Source organism: Tachyglossus aculeatus, chromosome 1 (genome assembly GCF_015852505.1).
Source record: "Tachyglossus aculeatus isolate mTacAcu1 chromosome 1, mTacAcu1.pri, whole genome shotgun sequence".
Taxonomy (NCBI): Eukaryota; Metazoa; Chordata; class Mammalia; order Monotremata; family Tachyglossidae; genus Tachyglossus; species Tachyglossus aculeatus.
The window spans coordinates 60,367,247-60,385,188 of record NC_052066.1 but is presented as its reverse complement, the minus strand read 5'-3'; the positions used below and the strand labels follow the sequence as shown (position 1 = coordinate 60,385,188).

At 43.2% G+C, this 17,942-nt stretch overlaps 1 protein-coding gene across 2 annotated transcripts in view; it reads left to right on the top strand.

Annotated features, from left to right (window-relative positions):
- Nucleotides 1–17,942, top strand: part of FNDC3B (fibronectin type III domain containing 3B) — a 423,729-nt gene that overhangs the window by 304,207 nt on the left and 101,580 nt on the right. For both annotated transcript variants that reach the window (XM_038748752.1, XM_038748114.1), the window contains exons 10-11: nucleotides 601–739; nucleotides 3,389–3,442. In XM_038748752.1, the coding sequence (XP_038604680.1) occupies nucleotides 601–739; nucleotides 3,389–3,442 (193 nt within the window). The remainder of the gene's footprint in view (nucleotides 1–600; nucleotides 740–3,388; nucleotides 3,443–17,942) is intronic.

Here is a 17,942-nt window from a genome sequence, read left to right as displayed (position 1 = left end):
CCTACTGAGAGCTCACCTCCTCCAGGAGGCCTTCCCAGACTGAGCCCCTTCCTTCCTCTCCCCTTCGTCCCCCCTCCATCCCCCCATCTTACCTTCTTCCCTTCCCCACAGCTCCTGTATATATATATATGTTTGTACATATTTATTTTTCTTGTACATATCTATTCTATTTATTTTATTTTGTTAGTATGTTTGGTTTTGTTCTCTGTCTCCCCCTTTTAGACTGTGAGCCCACTGTTGGGTAGGGACTGTCTCTACGTGTTGCCAGTTTGTACTTCCCAAGCGCTTAGTACAGTGCTCTGCACACAGTAAGCGCTCAATAAATATGATTGATGATGATGATGATGATATCCGTAATTCATTTATATTATTGTCTATCTCCCCATTGAAGACTGTAAGTTCATTGTGGGCAGGGAACCTGCCTACAAATTCTGTTATATTGTACTCTCTCAAGCTCTTAGTATTGGATTTTATTGATTGATTACTAATAGAAGCATGTTGTAGAAAATCCAAGGCAGTGATTACGGTCTTTGATTATGTTTTTTGGTCATTGCAGCTGAGTATGTTTGTGTGATGGGTTTTTGTTTTTTCTTTTCTCAGAATATATGCAATGTATAATTCAGTAAAGGGATCCTGTTCTGAGCCAGTTAGCTTCACCACTCATAGTTGTGCTCCAGACTGTCCCTTCCCACCGAAGATGACACACAAGACTAAAAGTTCACTCACCCTACAGTGGAAGGTAGGTGAATCCAAAAGCCTAGATACAATATGAGTAAGCATTTTCCACCACCTGTTATTCCGTGCTTTATGGGTCCTTAATAGTTTTACAAGCAGCTTTCTGATCTCTGATCGTGTTGATAATTCTGAACAACAAACTTGCGCAATAAATTTGAGGACTATTGTACTAGTGAATCATCATGATATGGGAAACAGAAGCAGAAGCTCACAATCTGGATTTTAAAGGTACCTTTAGGGTTGCTGCCAAAAGATGTAGGTCCAGCTACTTCTAGGGTTGGTGCCAAATAAATGTAGGCTCAGCACTTATTAAAAAATTCAAATCCCTGAAGATCTGATTTGGTATGGTGCTGTCAAAGTTAGAAGCATTTAATAAATGATAATTGGGATGGTTACAATGATGCTTACACCGCTTAGCCATACTGGTCTTGCTCAAATGAAAATGAATAGAAATCTCTCTGGATAAAGAAAGAACAGTTCATTCATTCATTCATTCATTCAATCTTATTTATTGAGAGCTTACTGTGTGCAAAGCAGTGTACTAAGTGCTTGGGAGAATACAATATAACAACAAGTGAACACATTCCTGCCCACAACGAGCTCACAGTCTAGAGGGGTAGACTGTCATTAATATAAATAAATGGATAAATAAATAAATAAATTACAGATATATACTGATATAATAATAATGATGGTGATGATATTCTTTAAGCATTTACTATGTGCCAAGCCCTGTTCTTAGCACTGGGGTAATCAGGTAAGGTAATCAGATTACCCCACGTGGGACTCACAGTCTTAATCCCCACTTTGCAGTTGAGGTAACTGAGGCACAGAGAAATTAAGTGGCTTGCCCAAGGTCACACAGTAGACAAGTGGCGGAGACGAGATTAGAACCCACATCCTCTTGACTTCCAAGCCCATGCTCTTTCCACTAAACCAAGCTACTTCTCGTATACATATCTCTCTCTCTCTCTCTCTCTCTCTCTCTCTCTCTCTCTCTCTCTCTATGTGCTGGGGGATGGGAGGGAGGATGAATGAAGGAGCAAGTAAGAGCAGCACAGAAGGGAGTGGGAGAATAGGAGAGGAGGGCTTAGTCAGAGAAGGCTTCTTGGAGGAGATGTGCCTTCAATATGTTTTTTACGTGGGGAGGAACAATTATCTGCCTGATGTGAGGAGGGAAAGCATTCCATTCATTCATTCATATTTATTGAGTGCTTACTGTGTGCAGAGCACTGTACTAAGTGCTTGGGAAGTACAAGTTGGCAACATATAGAGACGGTCCCTACCCAACAGTGGGCTCACAGTCTAGAAGGGGGAGACAGAGAACAAAACAAAACATATTAACAAAATAAAATAGATAGAATAAATATGTATAAATAAAATAGAGTAATAAATATGTACAAACATATATACATATATACAGGTGCTGTGGGGAGGGGAAGGAGGTAAGGGTGATGGGGAAGGGGAGGAGGTGCAGAGGAAGGAGGGGGCTCAATCTGGGAAGGCGTCCTGGAGGAGTTGAGCTCTCAGTAGGGCTTTTTAAGGGAGGAAGAGAGCTAGCTTGGCAGATGTGTGGAGGGAGGGCATTCCAGGCCAGGGGCAGGATGTATGCCAAGGGTCGACGATGGGACAGGCGAGACCGAGGCACAGTGAGGAGATTAGCGGCAGAGGAGCGGAAGGTGCGGGCTGGGCTGTAGAAGGAGAGAAGGGAGGTGAGATAGGAGGGGGCGAGGTGATGGAGAACCTTGAAGCTGAGGGTGAGGAATTTTTGCCTGATGCGTAGTTCCAGTTACATTGAGGTGATAACTTCATCAGAAAGCATATATTATGATGATGATGATGATAATAATAATAATAATAATAGTGGCATTTGTTAAGCCTGTGTGCCAGATACTGTACCAAAGACTGGGGTAGTTACAAGCTAATTAGATTGGACACAGACCATGTCCCACTTGGGGCTCATGGTCTTAACTCCTTTTTTATAGATGAGGGAATTTAGGTACAGAAAAGTTAAGTGACTTGCGCAAGGTCACACAGCAGACAAGTGGCAGAGGTGGGATTAAAACCCACATTCTTCTGACTCCCAGGCCCATGCTTTATCCTCTAGGCCACCCTTCTTCATTTTAATAACTCAGAAGAATGCTCGGTACTCAAACTGTTTTGAAAAGAAAATATTGTAGGGAATCTCGCTAGCTGGGAAGACCAATAAATCATGAGACTATGAACGTCTCATTTTTCAGATATAAGGTCAAAAGTAGCCAGTTGATGTGGTGAAGAAAAGTTTCAGCCAGGAGTTACCTGTGAAATTTAAAGACTGTGTATCATCTGGCTCAGTTGCAGAAATTAAAACCACCTTTTGTGGCAGTTCTACCCAAAAGCCCCAAACCACAGTTGACTTAGAGACTCACCCATTCTCTAGCCTTTCCTTCACTTTAATTGAAACTATCGCAGTTCAAAACTTGAAATATTTCAAATTGGAAGAAAATGTTCCTGCCTGTGTTGGATTATTGCTCCTTACATAACAAAGTCTTGACACACATTTTTCAGTTATGTCCAATATATAAACCCTTGTTTCAGAGTCAGTGTGAATAGCATTTTGCAGATTGAATGGGGATTGAGTTTGTCATCTTACTTTGTTCTTTTTTTTCCACAGGCACCAATTGATAATGGCTCAAAAATCACCAGCTATCTTTTAGAGTGGGATGAGGTATGTAGGTTTGTCTATCCCCCTAACTAAAGTGCTATCAGTTTAAAAGGAGAAACCATTCATTAACTGTCTTCCTATATTGATAAACCTACTGTGCCCCCTAAATCTGAAATAGTCAAAAGAGAAAGTGAAGTTCTAAATTTAATTTCGAAAGTAAAATAAAAAATGAAGTTTTCACCGAAAATAGAGAAGTGCAACTAAGATGAGAGAGACATTGGACTCATCCTTTTTAATCAACTGGGGTTTGGTTTTTGGCCTGAGTGTGGTGTCTAGCCATCTGTTAATTTGCGATTAATAATTACCCCATGTTATCTTACCCTGTGATTGTGTCCACAGGCCACAGAGATGGAAATAACATTTCAAAGGAAACAAAATACGTTCTTGCAAAGGGCTAGGTTTTTACTGTGGTATTTATATATATTTTTGGCTTAGTAGACTTGAAATCATTTCCTGTGGTGGTGGTGTAGTAATAGTAAAATGAATTTATTCATGATCCTTAAAATAGGAGTAAAACAACAGCTTTCAGATAGTTTCAGTGTTTGAGTAAAGTCTTTCATTTTCTAGAACTTCCATCTTAGCAGCATTTAATCATTTGTTGTTTTTTCCTGTGTGATTATGTTTTTCTGTCACTCTAATGGAATATCTGAGATTGAACAAGGCAGGCTGCATATTCCAAACACTGTAGAATATTCAATATACAGAAAAGTATGGTTTTCCAATTGCAAGGTAATTAATATGCCCAGATTAAAGATTTTAGGAGATGAAAAATACTGTAAGGTAACCAACTAAATGGTATTTTAAACCAAATGTCAAATGGCTAGTGAATAAGATTTGATGAGTAAGAAGCCCTTCATCACTTTTGGCAGAAGCATACCTTTCCATCTGGATTAAATCTGAGGAGCTTTGTTTTCATGATGGTTGAGACAATGATCCATTGTTCCTCGGAACTCTAAGTCTGCATACACTGTGTTGAAAAGTTTGGATTTGATCACTGTACTTTCCCGATCAGGTGGATTTATTTCATTTAAGGTGGCTTAGTAGAAAACTGAAACCTACTATTCAGACAACGTTGAGAGATTGTTACAAAGCCAGAGAGAGTTGGAAATGAGCTTTCCTGGGTGGTGAACAACTAACTGTTAGCATGTCAAAATGTCTTGACTCTTCTGTTGTTCAGGCTCTGTGGGATTGTACTGAAGATAAGCATAGATTTGTTGCATCGAGCATGGCAGACCATCTTATCCTGGGAGTTGTTCACCTAAGCTGCAGGATTCGATCAGAGTTAGTTCCTTGATGTTATTTTAGGTGACTGCTGCCCCTTGTGTTTGTGTACATCTCCTTCTGGAAGTGTGTCGATGTAGAGGGGGATGTGTGTGTGCATGGTTCTTTTGTTTTCATTCCATGATAGACTGTGATCTCATAAGTTAATCAAGGTCAGAGCAGTTGAGTACATCATGGGACACCTCCAAGGAAACCCAGGTGCTACAGGAAATGCTGCTGTTAATGACTCAGAATTTGGCCATGCTGTTTGCATTGGAGAGTGTGCTGGCATAACATTGGGAGGAAGTGGTCAGCTAGAGACCCTGGATATCACAAAAATGTAAAGCAATGGCTCCTGACCATTTATAGTAAGAAGGGAGTTAGTTTTTGCTAGATCAGTTGGAAAAGTGTCCGAAGTAAAGCAGCTTGGCTTCCTTTAAATCCCTCACCTAAAGTATTCAGCTCTCCTCTGTGGGTTCGTAGTAAGAATTTCAGTGTCAGCCTGACCCTGACAGCCCCTTTCAGATACCAGATTTGGAACCTAACTATCCACCATATTCTCCAGACTTGTGGTGGAAAAAAAAAACCCTATGCAAGTGAAATAAATAGAGTTTGTGAAACACGAGGATATTCCATATGGAACACAATCATCAGGAAGAAGGGATGGCCCAGCTGGAGCAGCAAACAGCTTTAATAACTTCCTGGTACAGTAGTCTATCACTCCTCTTATTGCTACTATTTCTATATTTTTGCTACATTTATCTCATTATTTCATTCCTTATGTAGCAGACTCCAGTATCCCTACACCAACACTGCAGTCTCTCCCCACTATTTGATGAACTTTCTATGAGTCAGAGACTGTGTGAATTATTTTCCTTGACCTTCCCCAGTGCTCTGTGTAGTGCTTCGCACAAAGCCAGTGTTCAACTAAAACAACAATCATTCTCAAGGATCATGGTAATTTTGAAAAAGTTTAATAGAACAAATACTTTTGCCAGACTTCAAGAAGATCTTTGCCAGCTCTCAGCAAGAATATTATTCATTAGCTGCAGGAGTTAGGTGGAAATGTAAACATGGGGGTTTGGTGATCAGAAAGAAATTAAAATGTGATTATGATTCAGCCAACCAGTCAAGTTCGGAACTGCCCTGAATCTGGCATCCTGCCTTCAATCTTGGCACCCTTCACAAGGAACAAATTGTGGCCATGACAAGAAATGTCCCAGGGCCTGAAAACGACTCCTAATGTCCCAAGATGTGAAGGTCGTTCCAACAGGTCCACTGTTCAAGGCACACAGAAGCTTCCCTGTCATTGCACAGGTGGGAGAAGCAGAGAGGAATGAAGCTGGCCAAGACCCACTGCCAACTGGCTTAGATGTGGTGAGCACTTTATCCAGTGTCCTGCGCACAGTAAGCACTCAATAAATACCAATGGTCGATTGATGTGGTGGAAACTGGAACCAGTGGAACCAGCCGCCCCCAGTCAAATCAACAGTCTATCAATGCCACAGTGATTCAGTTTCACAGTCCCCAGTACTTCATTGTCACCAGTGCTCCCATTCCTTCTACCATCCAGGTTGTAAATTTTAGTTGATAATAATAATAATAGTAATGATGGCATTTGTTAAGCGCTTAGTATGTGCCAAGCACTTTTCTAAACACTGGGGTAGATACAAGGTAATCAGGTTGTCCCATGTGGGTCTCACAGTCTTAATCCTCATTTTCCAGATGAGGTAACTGAGGCAGAGAGAAGTTAAGTGACATGTCCAAAGTCACACAGCTGATAAATGGCAGAGCTGGGATTAGAACCCACGACCTCTGACTCCCAAGCCCGTGCTCTTTCCACTAAGCCACACTGCTTCTCTATGTTATGCCGTGACCTAACTTTAAATGGCGAAGATACAAGGTGACTTCGGACAGAGTAGCTGATAGAGTTATAGGAATGGGAATTTGTGATCTACAACTCCTTCTTTAAGGTGTAGGTAATGCTACAGCATCAGTCTAAAATAAATTTGCCTGATTTTGCATATTTCCTATAATAGATTTGCCTCTTTTTAACATGTAACATATCAAGTATGAAATTTTATGGTGCAATGAAATGTGAACTATCTTAGCATCTGGCCCTGTGTTGCTTTGGCAAACAAGCAAAGGCAAGGCTTTCCTCAAATTAGGAGATTATTGCCAGAAAAAATATTCTTACTGTCCAGCTATCTATCATAGCTGACTGAACTTCTTAGGTAATAACTCTTCATTTTGCTGATTCTTTTCTGGACTTGGAAAAAGTCTTCTTTACAAAACAGACTGGATTTTGTGCCTCATTCTTACCCTTCATTTTCACTTTTTGAAACATTCCGTCATTGAAGATTTTCAAAGTAATATCTTGAATGTTATCTACATCTATTTTCCAGCTCTAGTGTGTCAAGTCAGCTTATTTAGAATGTGGCAAACCCAAGGGATGAGGAAAGGTTGCTAACCCTTCACTCACGACCAGCCACGGGCCTGGAAGTCCCTTTCCCTTCACATCCAAAAGATGATCACATTCCCCACCTTCAAACCCTTCTTAAATCACATCTCTTTTAATAGAATTAGTTAAGCACTTACTGTGTGCTAGGCACTATACTGAGTCCTGGGATAGATACAAACTAATCAGCTTGAAAAAAATCCGTGTCCCACATGGTGGTCAACATCTTAATCCCCATTTTACAATTGAGACAACTGAAGCACAGATGTTAAGTGACTTCCTACGGTTGAGCAGCAGACAAGTGATGGAGTGAGGATTAGAACCCAGGTCCTTGTGACTTCTGGGCCTGTGCTCTATCCAGGAATCCATGCTGCTTCAAGTCCAAGCCCTCATTTCCCCTACTCCCTCTCCCTTCTGGATCACCCTTGCTTCATTCAGTCGTATTTATCGAGCACTTACTGTGTGCAGAGCAGTGTATGAAGCGCTTGGGAAGTATAAGTCGATTCACTCTGACCTCAGCGCCATAGCACTTTAATAACAATAATAATAATAATAGTATTAAGCTCTTACTATGTGCCAGGCAATGTACTAAGTGTTGGGGCGGCACAAGAAAATCAGGTTAGTTATAGTCCCTGTCCCATATGGGACTCACAGCCTCAATTCCCAGTTTATGTATGAGGTAACTGAGGCTCAGAGAAGTAAAGTGACTTGCCCAAGGTTACACAGCAGACAAGTGGCAGAGCCGGGATTAGAACTCATGAGCTTCCGACTCTCAGTCCCAAGCTCTACCACTACACCACATCCATAGTTTATTTTAATGTCTGTCTAGGCTGTGAGTTCCTCGGGCAAGGGGCATGTCTATCACCTCTATTATGGCATATTCTCCCAAGTGTTTAGTGCAGTGCTCATCACACCAGAAGCGCTCAATAAATACGATACAATAAATACAGAGAAAGTCATGCAAATCCTCAGAGTAGTCACCAACCATTCCTATTTTGTCTGTGATTCTACTTGACTGTGCAGCAATGGGAAAAAACCACTGTTATGAATATCCAAGTGGAGGAGGGGTTTCCCAGAGCTGAGATTGGCTGAGCAGTAGTTCAAAAAAACAAAGTTGGGGACGTTACCAGTGTGTAGTACTGTGATACACAACCAAGAAAAACCCTAAACCCGCTGACATAATAATAATAATAACTGTGGTATTTGTTAAGCACTTCCTATGTGCCCAGCATTATACTAAGTGCTGGGGTGGATAATGACCCCAAAGCCCTACTGAGAGCTCACCTCCTCCAGGAGGCTTTCCCAGACTGAGCCCCCCGTTTTTCCTCTCCTCCTCCCCATCCCCCCACCCTACCTCCTTCCCCTCCCCACAGCACCTGTATATATATTTGTACAGATTTATTACTCTATTTTATTTGTACATATTTACTATTTATTTTTGTTAATGATGTGCATAGAGGTTTAATTCTATTTGTTCTGACGATTTTGACACCCATCTACATGTTTTGTATTGTTCTCTGTCTCCCCCTTCTAGACTGTGAGTCCGTTGTTGGGTAGGGACCGTCGCTATAGGTTGCTGACTTGTACTTCCCAAGTGCTTAGTACAGTGCTCTGCACACAGTAAGCGCTCAATAAATACAATTGAAGGAATGAACGAATAATGAGCAAATTGGGTTGGGCATAGTCCCTGTCCCACATTATTCATTCATTCATTCAGTCGTATTTATTGAGCGCTTACTGTGTGCAGAGCACTGTACTAAGCGCTTGGGAAGTACAAGTCAGCAACATATAGAGACGGTCCCCACCCAACAACGGGCTCACAGTCTAGAAGGGGGAGACAGACAACAAAACAAAACATGTAAACAGGTGTCAAGTCATCAGAACAAACAGAATTAAAGCTAGATGCACATCATTAACACAATAAATAGAATAGCAAATATGTACAAGTAAAATAGAGTAATAAATCTGTACAAGCATACGGGTGCCGTGGGGAGGGGAAGGAGGTAGGGTGGGGGGATGGGGAGGAGGAGAGGAAAAAGGGGGCTCAGTCTGGAAAGGCCTCCTGGAGGAGATGAGCTCTCAGTAGGGCTTTGAAGGGAGGAAGAGAGCTAGCTTGGCAGATGTGTGGAGGGAGGGCATTCCCAACAAGAACTACTTAGGTTTTCAAAATATCATGCTGTATGCAGTACTACCCAAAATATATCTATCTCCAAGGAAGGATAATTTATCATCAGTGATATTTATTGAGCACTTACTGTGTGCAGAGTATGGGACTCACAGTCTTAATCCCCATTTTACAGATGAGGTAACTGAGGCCCTTGGAAGTGAAGTCATTTGTCTAAAGCCACACAGCAGACGAGTAGTGGAGTCATGACCTACCCCAGGCATGCTCTATCTACTAGGTTATGCTGCTTTGCAATATAAATTAAAATCCAAGCTGTTCCAGCTACTACTATATTAGCAATGGATGACATACAGGGAATAGTGCTGGAAGAGATGTAGATGTGACAATTTCTGGTTTAAATTGTGCATCTTTACCTGCTAAGTCTATTTTTAGACTTCTGAATTGACAAAGATCTGTTTTGGAGATGACTATCTCTTATACTTGGGAAGTCTCTTCTTTAGGAATCATCCTTCCTGCTCCAATCAATCAGTCAGTGCTATTTATTGAGCACTTACTGTGTGCAGGGCACTGTACTAAGCCTTTGGGAGAGTACAACACAACCGTCTAACAGACACATTCCCTCCGATGGATCTTTCCCCCCTCAGAATTCTTAAAAAAAAAAGTTTACTTCGCCCTCAGAACTTCCATGAACTGCCTGCTGCACATACTCTTAAACTGTTTTTGAACTTTAGCTTGTGCTTTTTTTCCATTTGGTTTAACTTTCCATGTTCTTGAAAGGAAAATGTATCTGTTCTGACACCTCTAGTTGTGAAATACTAACTGGTCCTGCTAAACCTGACTAAAAGGACTACATTATTTCTCAGGAACGCTTTCTCAATTTCTGTTTTTAAAGGGTATATGTTGGAACATATGAAACACTTTTTATTGGAAGTATTACTGGTCTGTAAAGAATTGGCAGCTTGGTTTTTCATTTCAGAGGGTTAAAGTGAGAGTCTATTAGAACAGATGTTGAGATTTTTGGGTCCATAGAAGTGTGATGTGGCAGGGTTTAGGCAGTGTTCAAAACAGGAACAAAGAAGGAATGTTTATGGCGCAGGCAATGAAATCTCTATATGTGTTCTACCTGAATTGTGCATTGCTTTTAACATCATCAGGCAATCAGTCAGTCAGTAGCATTTGAACACTTACTATGTGCAGAGCTCGGTAATAAGCAGTAGGGAGAATACACTATAACGGAGTTGGTAGACAGCTTCCCTGCCCATAAGAAGCTTGCAGTCTAGAGGTGGAACTAGACAGAAAAGTAAATTACGTACATAACTGATGAGAGTAGGGTGAATAAAGGGTACAAATCAAAGTGCATGAGTGATACAGAAGGGCAAGTGAGTAATGGAAATGAGTGATGGCCTCTTGGAGGAGATAATAATAATAATGATGGCATTTGTTAAGTGCTTACTATGTGCAAAGCACTGTTCTAAGCGCTGGGGAGGATACAAGGTGATCAGGTTGTCCCACGTGGGGCTCACAGTCTTCGTCCCCATTTTACAGATGAGGGAACTGAGGCACAGAGAGGTTAAGTGACTTGCCCAAAGTCACACAGCTGACAACTGGTGGAGTCGGGATTTGAATCCATGACCTCTGACTCCCGAGCCCGGGCTCTTTCCACTGAGCCATGCTGCTTCTGTAATGGCAGGGATGAGGAGAGATAGGCCCCTTCGAAGGCAGAGAGCGACGAGAAGGATGAGGTTAATTCTCCCTCTGAGTAAAGTCAGAGATGGGAAGGGTCCCCTCTTTCCCAATCTTTGGGGTTGGGGGTAGGCCCACGATAGGGCAGGCGTTTGAAGATGGGAGACAAAGGAAGTTCTAGGCCGGAGGCAGTTTGTGGGTGAGGGGCCAGTGGTGAGAGAGACAAGATAGAGAGACAGAGAGTCTGTCGGTGAGGCAAGGTAAGAGAGGGCAAGTAGTGCTTTAAACCCAATGATAAGGAGTTTTCTGTTTGATGTGAAGGTAAATGGACAACCATTGGAGGTTCTTGAGTGCTGAGGAAACATTCACTCATTCATTCATTCAATCATATTTATTGAGCGCTTACTGTGTGCAGAGCACTGTACTAAGCACTTGGAAAGTACAATTCGGCAACATATAGAGACAGTCCCTACGCAACAATGGGCTCACAATCTAGAAGGGGGAGACAGGTGTCCAAACCATCACAATAAATAGAATTATAGATATATACACATAATAAAATGGAGTAATAAATATGTACAAATATAAACAATTGCTCTGGGGGCAGGGCAGAGGGAGGGAATGGGGGCGATGAGGAGGGGAGGAGGAGCAGAGGATGGGGGCTCAGTTTGGGAGGGCCTCCTGGAGGAGGTGAGCTCTCAGTAGGGCTTTGAAGGGAGGAAGAGAGCTAGTTTAGCAGATGTGTGGAGGGAGGGCATTCCAGGCCAGAGGTAGGACGTGGGACAGGCATGAATGGGGCACAATGAGGAGGTTATTGGCAGCAGAGAAGCAGAGTGTGTGGGCTGGGCTGTAGAAGGAGAGAAGGGAGGTGAGGTAGAAGGGGGCGAGGTAATGGAGAGCTTTGAAGCTGAGAGAGGAGTTTTTGCTTGATTTGGAGGTTTTTAGGCAACCACTGAAGATTTTTGAGGAGGGGAGTGACATTCCCAGAGTGTTTCTGTAGAAAGATAATCTGGGCAGCGGAGTGAAGCACAGACTGAAGTGGGGAAGAGACAGGAGGATGGGAGATCAGAAAGGAGGCTGATGCAGTAATCTATTTGGGATAGGATGAGAGATTGGATGAGCAAGGTAGCGGTTTGAATGGAGAGGAAAAGGCGGATCTTGGCGATGTTGAGGAGGTGAGACTGGCAGGTTTTGATGATGGATTGGATGTGTGGAGTGAATGAGAGAGAGGAGTCAAGGATGACACCAAGATTGCAGGCTTGTGAGACGGGAAGGATGGTAGTGCCGTCCTCAGTGACGGGAAAGTCAGGAAGAGGACAGGAATCATGAACTGAACATTTTTATTTTCCAGAGAAATGGTCCACGTAAGAGAGTGAAGTGTGTTTAGACTAGAGTGGGGAAGAGACAGGAGGCAGGGAGGTCTGCAAGGAGACTGATGCAAGACTAAATAGGATAAGTGCTCATATCAACGTGACAGCAGTTTGGTTAGAGAGGAAAAGCCATTACTCAATATTGTAAGGAAGAATGTAAGTAGTATATAACCCACAACCCACAGAGGAAATTCAATTAGCTTAAAGAAGGAAATTTGTATCCTTTCTTTAGGTTTGCTAATTTTCCCTGATTTTGAATTCCTCATCCAGAAGGAACCCCTGGTGTATCTGTGGGCTGACTCCAATAACCCAAGGGTTCCTTTGATCCTGAGGACACTATCAATTCTCAAATGTGTGCACTACAATGGAGAAAGTACTCCTGCTAGGGGCTGAGGAAGAGAGAATTAAAACTAAGGTACACCAGGCCCTTGTTCTCAAGGAGCACATCAAAAGATATATTCTCAAGAAAAACATCTAGAGAATTGCAGGAATTTCCAAACAAAACAAAGGTAAAAGTAAAATTTACCCTTCAAACCTCGTAAAAGGTTTAGTCCAGTCCTGGGTCTCTGAATTGCAAATGTCAATTGCAAATATCAAATACGTCTGTAATTCATTTATGTATCTGTAATTCATTTATATTAATGTCTGTCTCCCCACCCCTCCAGAGCTTTATGCTTATTGTGGGCAGGGAATGTGTCTGTTTATTGTTATATTGTACTCTCCCAAATGCTTAATACAGTGCTGTACACACAGTGAGCATTAAATAAATATGATTGATTGACTGACAATCACCTGAAGCAATGTGGCCTAGTGAACAGTGCCTGAGCCTGGGAGTCAGGGTCCCTGGGTTCTAATCCTGGCCCTGCCACGTGTCTTCTGTGCGACTGGACAAGTCACTTAACTTCTGTGTGCTTCCTATTTAAACTGTGAGCTCCACGGGGGACAGGGACTGTGTCTAACCCAATTAACTTGTATCTGTCCCAGAGCTTAGAACAGGGCTTGGCACATAGTAAGCGCTTAACTAGTACCATCATCATCAGTTACTAGACTTATTTGCCCCAGTAGTTATGGGAGAGATCTTGGGCCTCTTGGAATGGCTTTCCTTATCGTCCCCGTGGCTGAGTGTCAGCATCTACTCTTCATGGGTGGCAAAGGGAGGTGATGGAGGAAGGATTGCAGTCATCAGTCCTCTTCTCCTTGGAGAGAGAATCTGTGCCCCGGCCAGCGTAAACTTCAGAGAGGTATCCATCTGCCATATACAAACCCTTCCTCATTTCCAAGCCACTCCCTATGTTATGTTGAGAAGCAGCGTGGCTCAGTGGAAAAGAGCACGGGCTTTGGAGTCAGAGGTCATGGGTTCAAATCCTGCTCCGCCAATTGTCAGCTGTGTGACTTTGGGCAAGTCACTTAACTTCTCTGGGCCTCAGTTCCCTCATCTGTAAAATGGGGATTAAGACTGTGAGCACCCCGTGGGACAACCTGATCACCTTGTAACCTCCCCAGCACTTAGAAGAGTGCTTTGCACATAGTAAGCGCTTAATAAATGCCATCATTATTATCATTATTATTAGCCATCACCTACTATAAATTGGCATCCTATCTTGGCCACTGTGGCATCCTGTTTTCATTTATCAATCAGAAGTATTTATTGAGTACCTCGTATTCTCAGTCCCCTCTCAGGGTCGCACCTGGAGCATTTCCACTACTCTACCACTCTCTGCTATGGGAAGGAGAGTCAAGCAGAGGCATTTCCATTCCTAGCCGGGTTGGCTAGAAGCCAGTCGGGTTGGACACAGTCCTTGTCCCACTTGGGGCTCACAGTCTCAATCCTTATTTTATGGATGAGGTAGCTGAGGCACAGAGAAGTGAAATGAATTGCCCAAGGTCACCCAGCAGACTAGTGGCAGAGCCGGGGTTAGAACCCCTGCCTATTCTATTTATTTTGTTATACTTATACATTTATTTATATTATACTATTCTATTTATTTTGTTAAAGATGTGCATTTAGCTTTAATTCTGTTTGTTCTGACAACTTGACACCTGTCCATATGTTTTGTTTTGTTGTCTGTCTCCCCATTCTAGACTGAGCCCGTTGTTGGGTAGGGACTGTCTCTATATGTTGCCAACTTGTACTTCCCAAGCGCTTAGTACAGTGCTCTGCACACAGTAAGGGCTCAATAAATGAGTGAATGAATGAATGAATGAATGTTCTGGGAGAGATGCATCCATGGCGTCGCTATGGGTCAGAAATTACTCGACGGCATAAGACAAGTGTGCTCAAAGCACTGAACTAAGTAAGTGGGAGAGTTGAAATAGGATTAGTGCTCATGAGCCCTGCCTTTGATGATTTTACAATCTAGCCAGGTAGGCTGGCCCTAAAAGAAATTATTCTAGGAAGAAGTAACGAAGTGTATAAGAGCAGGTACATATGTGATTTGATATGGGAGTGTGAGTAGTGCCAAAGTGGCAGTCTTGTTTTATGTTGTCATCTCTGACCCCAAGCGATGCCTTGGACACATCTCTTCCATAACACCCCATCTCTATCTGCAGTCATACTGGTAGTGATCCATAAAGTTTTCTTAGTAAAAATACAGAAGTGGTTTACCATTGCCTCCTTCCACACAGTAAACTTGAGTCTCCATCCATGACTCTCTCCCATGCTTCTGCTGCCCAGCACAGGTGAGTTTTGATTTGTAGCAGGTTGCCTTCCACTGGCTAGCCACTGCCTACTCAGAATGGAATGGGTAAGCCTCTGTTTGACTCTCCCTCCCGTAGTCAAGACTGGTGCAACCGTGAGAGGGGAAAAGTTGGGGTGTTCATTGGAGAGATTAGAAACTTGTGAAATGCTTCCCGGCAGAGTTGTGATTTCAGAAAGAGTTTTGAAGATGGAGAGGGCAGTGGGCTGAGGGGAGACAGAGTTTCAGGGAGGGGGGAGGTTGTGAACAAGAGGTGAGATGAGAACAAGGTACAGTGAATAGGTTAGCTTGAGAGGAACCAATAGTGCAGGATGGGGTATTGTGAGAGAGAGGAGCCAAGGATGAGGAGGAGAGAGAAAGCCAGTTAACTGCCTTGAAATCAGTTGAATTTATTGAGTGTTACTGTGTGCCTTAAAACAAATTGTCAAAATTTTGTGTTTGATATGAAGAGAAATGGGTGAGCATTATGGGTGTGAGAAGCAGCATGGCTTAGCGGAAAGAGCATGGATCTGGGAATCAGAGGACCTGGGTTCCAATTCCAACTCTGCCATTTATTTGCCATGTGACTTTGGGCAATTTACTCGCTGTGCCTCACTTATCTATTTTATAAAATGGGGATTAAATTATCCTCCTTCTGACTTAGACTGAACCTGCTATGTGGACAGGGACTGTGTCTGAACTGATTGTCTTGTATTTATCCCAGTGCTTAGAACAGTGTTTGACACACAGTAAGTGCTTAACAAATACTGTAGAAAGAAAAAACAGTGGGGGGATGAGTAAAGGAGTGGCATTTTAGAAGAATGAACTGGGCAATAGTGTGAAGTGTGGACTGAGAATTGGAAAAGGGAAAGACTGGAGGTGGGAGATCAGCAAGGAATCTGATAATCAGTAAATCAGTGGTATTATTGGGTGCTTACTGTGGGCAGGCCACTGTTCTAAGCATTTGAGTGAGTACAGTATAGCAGAGTTTGTAGGTTTGTTCCTTCCATAACCGCACCAAGCTCACAGTCTAGAAGGGGAGACAGACATTAAAAAAATAAATTATGGATATTTAAATAATTGCTGGCAGAAGAAAGCAATGGTAAACCACTTCTGTATCTTTACCAAGAAAACTCTGTAGATACGCAAACCAGAATGGCTTGATGACAGAAGATGGGGTGTTCTGAAGAGGGTGTGTCCATGGAATCACTGTGGGTCAGAAACAACTTGACGGCATTTGAAGAAGATGACATAATTGCTGAGAGGGTGAGGGTGGGGTGAATCAAGGGTACAAATCCAAGTGCAAGGGTGATGCAGAGGGGAGAGGAAGTAGGGAAAATGAGGGCTTAGTTGGGGAAAGCCTCTTGGAGGAGATGTATTTTCAATCAGGCTAGACAAGCGGGGATATAACAGCTGCCTGGACCAGCGAGGCGGCTGTTTGGAATGGTGCGGAAAGGATGGATTCTGAAAATGTAGACATTGTAGACAGAGCAGACAGGCTTTTGCAACAAATTGTATATGGAGGTTGAAAGAGAGGTAAGAGACGAGGATAATGCCAAGATTACAACTCTGTTGAATTTTACTCTCTCAAGTCACGTAGTACAGTTCTGAACTCAGTAAGCGCTCAGTAAATACCATTGATAGATTGATTGATTGCTAGCTTGAGAAACGGGGAGATGACATTGTTCGATGTGAAGGGGAAGGAAGCTGGAGGAGAGGATTTTGCAGGGCGGATGAGGAGGCCAGTTTTGGATAAAATGATTTTGAGGTACCAGGCAGGCTATCTATGTAGGGGTACCCTAGAAGCAGAAGAAAATGAGAGATTGCTGAAAAGGAGAGCCATCAGGGATAGTGAAATGGATTTGGACATCACCTTCAGGGAGGTGGTGATTAATACCATGGAACCAGATGAACTCCCCAAATAAGGGAGGGTCAACTGAGTAGAAAAGGGATTCCAGAACAGAGCTCTGAGGGAGTGGAGGAGGAGGACCCATTAGAGAGTGAGTAGTTGAAGATGGTGGTCAGGGAGGGACCAAGAATAGGCTTGAGTGTTTTGAGAAGCTGAGTGGGAATATAGTAGGCAATATGGGTGGAAGTGGGTAGATTTTGAAAGCAGCCAGGAGATCCCCTCTTGAGAGATAGCCAAGGATGAACAAGCTGGAGATGGAATCAATCAATCAATCAATCAATCGTATTTATTGAGCGCTTACTATGTGCAGAGCACTGTACTAAGCGCTTGGGAAGTACAAATTGGCAACACATAGAGACAGTCCCTACCCAACAGTGGGCTCACACTCTAAAAGGGGGAGACAGAGAACAGAACCAAACATACCAACAAAATAAAATAAATAGGATAGAAATGTACAAGTAAAATAAATAAATAAATAAATAGAGTAATAAATATGTACAACCATATATACATATATACAGGTGCTGTGGGGAAGGGAAGGAGGTAAGATGGGGGGATGGAGAGGGGGACGAGGGGGAGAGGAAGGAAGGGGCTCAGTCTGGGAAGGCCTCCTGGAGGAGGTGAGCTCTCAGCAGTGCCTTGAAGGGAGGAAGAGAGCTAGCTTGGCGGAGGGGCAGAGGGAGGGCATTCCAGGCCCGGGGGATGACGTGGGCCGGGGGTCGACGGCGGGACAGGCGAGAACGAGGCACAGTGAGGAGATTAGCAGTGGAGGAGCGGAGGTTGCGGGCTGGGCAGTAGAAGGAGAGAAGGGAGGTGAGGTAGGAGGGGGCGAGGTGATGGAGAGCCTTGAAGCCCAGGGTGAGGAGTTTCTGCCTGATGCGCAGATTGATTGGTAGCCACTGGAGATTTTTGAGGAGGGGAGTAATATGCCCAGAGCGTTTCTGAACAAAGATAATCCGGGAGGGAGCTGGAAAGGAGAGGAGAGACTTTGCCAGGCTGCTGGTTTCGGTTTTGTGTGAAAGC